At 46.5% G+C, this 9,426-nt stretch overlaps 2 protein-coding genes across 2 annotated transcripts; both read left to right on the top strand.

Moving 5' to 3' along the window:
- Window positions 1-1,429: 1,429 nt before the first annotated feature.
- Window positions 1,430-2,596, top strand: T265_09789 (hypothetical protein; the record flags this gene model as incomplete). Its single annotated transcript, XM_009175963.1, has 1 exon — window positions 1,430-2,596. One exon carries the CDS (start codon window positions 1,430-1,432, stop codon window positions 2,594-2,596), a length of 1,167 nt encoding a protein of 388 aa, XP_009174227.1.
- Window positions 2,597-8,265: 5,669 nt separating this feature from the next.
- On the top strand, window positions 8,266-9,426 carry T265_09788 (hypothetical protein; the record flags this gene model as incomplete). The annotated part of the gene is made up of 1 exon (XM_009175962.1): window positions 8,266-9,426. One exon carries the CDS (start codon window positions 8,266-8,268, stop codon window positions 9,424-9,426), a length of 1,161 nt encoding a protein of 386 aa, XP_009174226.1.

Raw genomic sequence — 9,426 nt, 5'->3', positions numbered from 1 at the left:
TTCTACATATAACCAGCAACCACAGCGATGCTTGAACTTTTAACCTGTTGTAAAAGAGAACCTGGAACATCATAGAAGTCGTGTTTGGCAGATTCAAGGCTACTATCCACCGGCGTAAGCAGACACAGCGTGCGATGGATTTCAGTTTCCCGGGATTCTCTCACAGACGTCACCAGACGAACCGCGCAGGAATGACTGTCAACGAGTATCCAATCAAGTAATCACGTTTTCGCTCGGTCGCTCAACACAATGCCCACGGTGACATATCCAGCTGCAGGGGTCGGCGCATCACCAGAGGTGTGCAGCTAGGACCTGGAAGAGATCAAGGGAGCAGTCAGTCCTTCCGTCTCGCATCAATGCACAGGAAATCCAGCGTACAAGCAAGAGCCACGTGTCATCCTGATTGCTTCAGTGTACAGAGATTGAAGGCGACAACATAGACAGGTTTTCGGGGTTTGAGCACTAACTTCTAGGTGTTTATGGTTGTTCTTGAAGTCGGATGTACAGAAGCTGCAGCTGAGTGTGATACGTGGGGAGCAAAACAGTCAATCCTAGTGCTGGGACCTGTGGAGAGTATTCAAATTGGCGCGGGTCAAGGTGGAAGAGGGAACACGTGAAAGTGCAAGAAGGGGAGCTGCAAGACTGGGTGGGCTTGAAACCCAACCGCATGCTTGCTGGTGAACCAGTTGAGGTAATGTACAAATTTGTCTACCTGGGGAGCCCTATCGGTCCTAATGGTCTGGCAAAAGATGATATCCCCATCCGGAGTGAGAAGACTGGAGAAGCTTTTGTGAACCTGATTCATCTTTGGAATTAGCTTAGCCCTTAAGGATCAAGTTCAGTATGCTGTTGTGCGCTGTAATGCGAATCAGAATCCTGGCCACTTTACGCTGAGAATTTTGAAAATTTTTCAGTATTTGACCACTGATGCCTTCAAAGCATTGCCCGAGTCTGATGGGAACATCGGATCAGCAATGCTGGGGAAATAACTCATCCCCGATAGATTAAACTCTGTTGTTTGCTCTGAATTGGTCAAGCGCTCCGTGTGCTAGCCGACCGACTTCTTCCAATAACTCTTTACGCACAACCACACGGAACGTGGAAACACGCCAGCGGAAGTCAAACAGTGAGTTGGTGATGAAGATGATGTTGCTGACGATAATGGTGAGGGCTCTAATGAAGGGTTTTCAAGCTATCTTAAAAGACATACCGGTGGGGCTGATATGGGTAATTTCCAGTTAGCCATCTTTTTCACGCCGATCAGTGGAATTTTTAGCGTGTACTTGCAGTCTTCTGTGTTTCGCCCGGCTAATTTGCATTCGTACTACTTCCCCATGCGCGTGTTCGGTAAATCCGTCACGTGACTAACATATTTAAACCTCAAGCTGGTGCAATCGATGTAGGAGACCAACAGTCTGGTCTAGATTCGATGGGAATTCCTCACGTAGATGAAGAGATCATCATTGACCCAACCTATGGAGATCGATGGACTTATGCACAATATTTTGATTACGATCTGCGTGGCCGTCCATTGGGTTTCGTTCCAAAAATAAAAAAGCCGAATGATTTCCATTACCTAGCTCAAATTGATAAAACTGACACGGCTCTTTTTGTAGTTGGAGTGATACTCGCAACATTTGTGCTGCCTATGGTATGGAGCTACTTGTGTATACTCAAAGTCTATCTGTTCAATCGAATTCGTACCAGATGGCAAATGGAGCGTGAAAAGCGCGCTTGTGTGACACGGAAAAACTTTCTACAGCCGGATGATCCAGATCAATATGCAGCAATTTTTTGCCGGTCTCTTTTCAACAGGTTAGATGCAGCTACGTCCGGGAAGCAAATACCAAAAGACCTGGCTGATTATGAAGCTATTCGATTCGCCGTACATCAACCCAAATGGCTTGTAAATAAAATGCAGGAAGCCTTGCAGAAGGCAGAGCATGGCTACACAATAAATGAAGTCGTTAGTGGAGAGCTGGACGATATGTTGAAACTGGCTTTGAAACAGAAGTGTATCAAAACTCGAAAACCTTTGTCATTACCTGGGAAGTTGATGGCTCGGTATATGCTGGCTAAAGGTGAAAGTCGAAGTCAGAAAGATAGCAGACTGACGCCAGAAATGTTGTTGCTCCTCGGTTGGCAGCGGCTGTACAGACGACACGTACATGACGCGAATGAAGAAAACTATGCCTGGTGGCTAAGCCAGATGAAAACACTGCCGCTGGAGTCACGTGAGGTACTTGAGCGCTTACAGACTATCGTTGATAAACAGCGAAAACACCGACGATTTCTTGGGACGAAACACCTTGAAGAACTCGATCCCAGTTCGACAGATGGATCGAGTTTGCCGCGGGAGGCTAAGAAGCCGGAAATTATAGAACCAACTAGAAAACGCCCCAAGCGAAGTACTCCAAAAATTGAAATATCACCTCCGGAACTGCACAGAAATGAACGGCTAATCAGCGGAAAACAAGATCCAGAAGAGGCAATGATGTTGCGGGAGATCCTGGGTATGGAACATCTCAGGCATATACGGCTGAGGCGTGTGCGTCAAAGACGGTCTGGTGACAAAAAACGAACGCAAAACCATTAAAGACTCGCAAGTAATATTCAAAACACATCGGAAGAATACCTTAGATATTTCGTTCTCGAACCTTTCCCTTCGTTGGTTGGAACCTACAACAATATCGGATGTATTACTGTCTTGTGCTTGAAGAACTCAGTAGAGTACATCCTGTGACTTACTTCCTTGTTAAATCACGCTCCAAGCATGTAAGTCCATTCTACCTCGTGGTTTCCGACTGCATACAGTCACGTCCAAGCCAAGAAGTGCTCCACGAAATCACTTGCATCCTTTGCTGGGAGTAGCTACCGCAGTTCGGATAGGCCTCCAGAAATGTCATTATAGTTGAATTTTCGAAGCAAATTTTCACTGTTTAGAAAAACAGCATATGACACGCACTGATACAATAGCGTTTTAGGTTCGAAAACAAGGTCCGCGCATCCACGCCCCAATATTGGCTAAGGTATTGCTTATGACGATAGGCTGAACATAGTTATAAATAAACGTGGCTGAATTCTTCGTTTGGGCTCATCCCAATGGCACATTATTTGGTATTATCATCATCATCATTGTCAGCTGTAACAATCGCGCACTCGTCGCACAGTGGTTGCAGCTGCCGCAGTTTCGTTTGAGGGGGGGGGGCTAGGGAGCTGCGCCTTGCAGGCGGGAGATGATAAATTGGTGCATAAATCCAGCACTGTCAGTGGGCTGCCACTACCAGCCTATAATGCCTGTGGGGTCAAAGTGCTCCCTGGGGCTCCGCTCGTCGACATCGAGTACGCAGGCGACATATCTCTTCTGGGATCTGACCCCGTCATAATTCAAACAATAATAAATAATCTAAATAATTCTGCCTCGCGGTTCGGTATACGCTTCACACTTGCAAAGTGTCAAGTGCTACTGCAAGACGGTGGGATAGAACCCTATTCTCATGCTTGCGGATGAACCGATTGAGGTAGTAGACGAATTTGTTTACCTGGGCAGCTGTATAAGTTCTGGTGGTCTCGCGAAAGGTGATATTTCCACCCGGATTGGGAACGCCAGAGCAGCTTTTGCGAACCTGTGGCATAGGCGTGACATCAGCTCTGTCAGGGGTCGAATTCACAATGCTACGGTGCGTATTACTATATGGATCAGAAACCTGGCCGCTGCGCGCCGAGGCCATCAAAGACTTTCAGTGTTTGACCATCGATGTCTTCGGAGTATTTCCCGAATCTGGTGGGAACACCGGATCAGTAATGCTGAAGTACGCCGAATGGTATTCGGGATAAATAAATCACCCTCAATAGATGAACTGATCACAGTGCATAGGTTACGCTAGCTTGGCCACGTACTGTGTATGCCAGTCGACCGACTTCCTCGAAGGGCTCTTCTCACACAACCACGTGAAGGGCGGAATAGAGCCAGAGACGGCCAAACAATACAGCGAATTATAAAAGCGATTACCAGCAAACTCAGCTGCGCCGGTCATTGCCGTTCTTCTTTGATGGGGACCCCGAGACGGGCCATATCAATGGTTAGAGACACTGTCAGACATGGCCCACTCGCGCCCCAATGGCGCTCGCGCATCAAAGCTACTGCCTTCAATGCATAGCTCACTTCCCAACCCCCCACTTGACTACTTGGTATATAAAAGAGCGGTCCACTAAACGTCGCATACTGAGTAAATTACGAACGCGATAACAGGACAGAGAATGGAACGATGTTGTCTCTTTTACCGTGGACCACCTCCAGCAACCTATGATCCATTGAGATAATGAACTTATAAGGAAGACCTAGATCGGTGTCACTGATACGGCAAGCGAAATCCCGGTTGTCTAGTGGCGAAGTGGATACCGGTTGGTCTTAATTACAGTCCTCTAATTCGTGAATACTATACTGGGTAGTCGTGAATACGAAGCTCGACTTACCGTACTTCGAGGATACGGACAACAACATGGTGGGATTTCAGTGGAGACATCTTGACCTCCTGAAAGTCAGCAGTATGAGACTAGATTAGGTGATGTACCAAAGCCCCACACAGTTTATATATCCAACTAATCGGTCCCATTATATCTGAATTACTCCAAATAATCCTTTTACATTCATCTGGAACGCATGCGTTCTTGGATAACTGATGTGACGGATGCGCTCAGTTCACAAGCCGGCAACAGTAAGTCTTCACAGAGATCAGAACACGTGACTACAGTCCGAAGTGCTCCCCTAGAGGCAGCTGTTGTACATCAAAGCAAGCGGTGACTGCCCTGAATACCAACGAAAATATTTGGTTTACGGAAATGGTTTTATCGTATAAGGAGTTTTCGATATCGTTCTATGTAGTTGTTCCATTTTGGAGGTTTTCTACGGTGGACACGTCATCGTCTGTTAAGAGACCTTTTCCGAGCGTCCGTCGCATGCTGGTGTGTCTCTGATTGTGGAGCGACAGTTTACTTGCTACAGTAGAGATGAGGTCGAAAATTTAAGAGCCCAAATATACGATGCATTCTGTCTTCACTTCGGCTTATTATCTGAGCACGTAGCGGTCGGTCACATGGCTTGCAGTTCCCCACGAAACCAGCCGTGGATCTTGGGGCAAGCGTCATTAGTTCAAACGTACCACGCTCGTCGCTTTTCTTGATTTGAAAGTTGCTTCCGACTCTGTCGATCGTCAGAAGTTTTGGCGATGTCTGGCGATCAAAGGTGTCCCGTACAAATTTATAGCCCTTATGAGGACGCAGTATGCGAAATCCCGTTGGCGCGTACCGGTATACGGCAAACCTTTGCCTGAGCTCATCACGCCCAGTGGTGCAAGACAAGGCTGCCGTCTCTCACCTTTCCTTTTCAACTTTTTTATCTATGTGATGCTGAACTTTCACCGTCTGCCTCCGAAATCTCGGGAGTCGAAGCGCTCCCGGGACGTTCGCTCATAGACATTGAGTATATTGCTCTCCTCGGTTCACATCCTTCCAAAATGCGAGCCATTTTAAATAACCTATAGAACTATAAAGCACCGGTTGGCATGCGCTTCACGTCTGCAAGGTGTATAGTACTCCGACATCAATGGGTGGGACCGAACCCAAACATCGTGCTTGCAGGCGAGCCAATCAAAGTTGTGGATGATTTTGTTAATTTGGGCAGTTGTATAAGTTCTAATGGACTGGCTGGAGATAAGATTACGTCTAGAATCAGCAAGGCCAGGGCAGCTTTTACCAACCTCTGACACCTACGGCACCGATGTGACGTCAGTTTGTCTGCCAAGGGTAGAGTTTACACTGCGGTGGTGCGATCCATACCGCTTAATGGACCAGAAACTTGGTCTCTACGCTCAGAGGACATACAGAAGATATCAGCGTTTAGCCATCGGTGTCTCCGAAGCATTGATCGGATCTGGTTGGAACATCGGATTAGCGATGCTGCGGTATTCCAGATGATCTAAGGAAAAGGGAACTCATCCGCGCTTCATAGGCTACTGGTTGGGACATGTACTCCGCATGCCAGAGGACCGTCTACCTCACAGAGCTCGTTCTGCCCAGCCCCGTGCTGAGTGGAAGCGACTGAGAGGTGGACAGTGTATAACCTGGCAATGAAGTATGAAAACACTAACCAGTAAACTGAGTCTGGCCAACGATTGTCGCCTCCCTGGATGAGGACCCCGGGACTCAACTCACCAGACTCTGCCAGACTCACTGGTAGACATGACCCAATCACACAGTCAATTGCGCTCGTGTATCAGAGCTATCGCCTTCACTGCGTAGCTAGCCAGTTCCATCACCTCCGATGCTCAGTTGCATGTCCCACATTTGCCGGTGATCGAAAGTGTAGTAGCTGGAACTGTCTGCCTATGGTACATGGTTTGCTGCTGGCAAATTCATTGATTTATTGAGGTAAAAGTGACCAAACAGTGGCTATATGATAGGCTATAAAATCTTGGCAATTTCATCCTATCATAATACAATATTCCAGGCACATTTGCTGTTAACAGATGGTTAGTTTTACAGTAAACTTTCGCATATTATATTGTTCTAGCCAGCAAGCTCTTCATAACTTTTGGTTACTTCATTAATATCCGACAGCGCAACATGTGTAGAATGACTGAATAAACACGGATAAGATTCCATCACGTAGCATCTATCGTCATCAACGAACCATTCAAAATAAGATTTCGGAATATTTTACATATTTTTTTACTTCAATTGAAGCCAGTCTACATTGAAAACCCGAACAGCAATTTGCAGTCACTTGATTCTTGTTGAGAGTCATTGGCAGTGCGCAACTCACGAAAGTTCGAACCTCAAACCTGCTCAAACTCTTCAACAGCCAGCTTCGCCCTTCTCGGATAGCCCAAGTCGTTAGAGCGCGGATTCACTGACCGGAAGGTCCGAGGTTCAAACCCGACCTCTGCCTTTAGACTTCTCCTGTCTAGGCCTGGGCAACCTGGTAATATCCCATCCCTCGTGCTTCTTTCAGGTGGCATGACAGTTGGGCACCGAAAGGGTGCTACAACTGAACGATGATTTTATTATTTATCATCTTTTGAATTCCGAACCTGCCGGCCTTCTGAATTCCAGCAGTCTGTTAAAGATTATCGTGTGTATTCATGGTAGTAACATTAGCAATAAAATCAATTGCACGTCAAACACTTTTTCTAAGGGCTCATATTCACTCCTTGTCTAAAACGATCTTGTGTGGGCTACCAGGATCTTCTTACGCGAAAGTCACAGCAGTAAGTAGGACGTCAAACAGACCGGACAACAACGCCACTTAAATTCTCCTGAAGTTTCGAACATATCTATCGAAAAGCAGCGAAATTAGATCACGTGTTGGTTCCACTCGCTAGAAGATCTTAGGCCCTATGTGTGTTATTCTTCAGGGTTGTAAGAAATATGGACACGAAGTAAGAATGTGGGCAAAAAAACAGATGTTTTGGCGCCGACGCGAACACGACAGTAGCTGACCTGGTATTCACGTTTAAGATCCTAAGTAAAGTATTCAGTTTCCCTCGACATCATCAGCTGCAGAAACCGCGAACTTGCCGTACATTGGTTATACCTGCCACAGTTTCGTTCATCGATGACATCTTCGAAACCAACGGATGCTACACACGTCAATAATCCAAACGCCACTGTTCCATAATTCGCGAGCATATTGAAAGACATCTTATTGCGCGCAGGAACTGAGTACAGAAGATAATAGGGGTTGTTCACCGAAATTCCCCCAGCTGGCTATGTGGATTTTCAATGAGACGCTGAGTTCAAGCCCCCGTTTCATGGGCAACTGTATCCTGCAGATCTGACATCATGTTTTTTAAGCAAGCCACACATGATTTCACGGCCTATTAACGATATATTGCCAGCAGACCAAGAGACGTTTTCTCTTTTTCCACGCATGGGAACTCAGTGTCCCGCATCGAACATACTCGATGGTCTTACACATGCACCACCTTTGGATTACGTGGTTCTCTTTCAAATGCATGATCCCTGACCAGTCTCCAGTTCACGTGATCTCTCACGAGATCTGTTTCGAAAGCTCATCTATCCCACCACGTTGCATTATCACGCTCTGATGACGTCACTCTGATTAGTCGCAGAACTTTGCAACGAAACTCTCAAACAGAGCCAGAGAGGCCATGATCGACAATTGCCACACACATCACTTCAAAAATGACCGATCGATTGCCCCATGTCAAATGGTACACATGCGGTGTTTCCGACCGAAGAACAATGGAGCTACTCATATACAAAAAAGATGTCTTTCTGGATCCAACCTATCCGGATGTGAATGCGTTCATGGTTGATTATGATTACGACTTGGTCGGCACACCGCTGGGCTGGTGGCGAAAAATTACGGACACTGACTTGTACACAGTGCGCAGATTTTTCGAGGATAATGCTTGGCTGATTTCATTCTGGTTCTTCGGATTAATGCTTCTGTCGGTGATTCTTGTGGCCATTGCAGGGGGAATCGCAAAAATTCCCTCTTACTTTACCAATCGTTGGTTCACGATGAAGGAACTGAAAAGAGAGAACATAATCGCCGATGAGAGAAGAAAATTCATGCAACGAGATGATCCTGATCGATTTGCTGCTGTATACTGTCGTTCGGCTACAAACGAGCTCGGAGTCGGGAGTGTACACAATCCAGTTCCACAAGACTTGCCGGACTTTGAAGCTGTGCGGTTTGTATTTACAGACCCACGGCTGATGGAAAAGACTCATCAAGCATTGAAAAAGCAGAAAATCGATCCAACTCTGGATCAGTTAGTGGATGGAGAACTCGAGGACGCTTTGCTGCTTGCATTGTCGCAAAAGCGTCTCGAGAAAAGAAAACCACTCTCACTCCCTGCCAGAATTGTGGCTAAACAAATGCTCGCAAGAGGTGAGATGAAGATACCAACAGGTCCAATAATAACACCCGAAATGAAGTTGATTCAAGGATGGGAACAACTGTACAGAAGACAGCTGAAGGAAGCCACAGAAGAGAATTATCGGTGGTGGCTGGCGCAAGACCGCACACTACCGGTAGAATCGCGTGAAATAACCGAGAAGTTGCAACCTTTGGTGAGAGCCAACCGTGGCCGAGAGAAAGCTCACAGCAAGGATGACGAAAGTGCTCGTGGCAAGTCAAGGAAGATGATATCCCCTTCTAAAAAAAGGAAGTCTCAATCTGAACCGAGGAAACAATCTACTGAACAGGGACCACCAGCATTACACACCTCGGCTCACAGTATGGATCGCCAGAGAGATCCTGATGACTCATCTATATTGCGTGAAATCGAGAGGATTGAAGAGCATCATTCGGAAAAAGAGACACGAGCACACCATAGAAGGAGTTCTGTTTCGTCAAATAAAAAGAGAGACAAAAGTACACGGGGTCACGACTGA

The sequence above is a fragment of the Opisthorchis viverrini genome (genome assembly GCF_000715545.1).
Source record: "Opisthorchis viverrini unplaced genomic scaffold opera_v5_302, whole genome shotgun sequence".
NCBI classification, from domain to species: domain Eukaryota; kingdom Metazoa; phylum Platyhelminthes; class Trematoda; order Opisthorchiida; family Opisthorchiidae; genus Opisthorchis; species Opisthorchis viverrini.
Note: the sequence above shows the minus strand (reverse complement) of the source record. Positions and strands in the feature narration are given on the sequence as shown.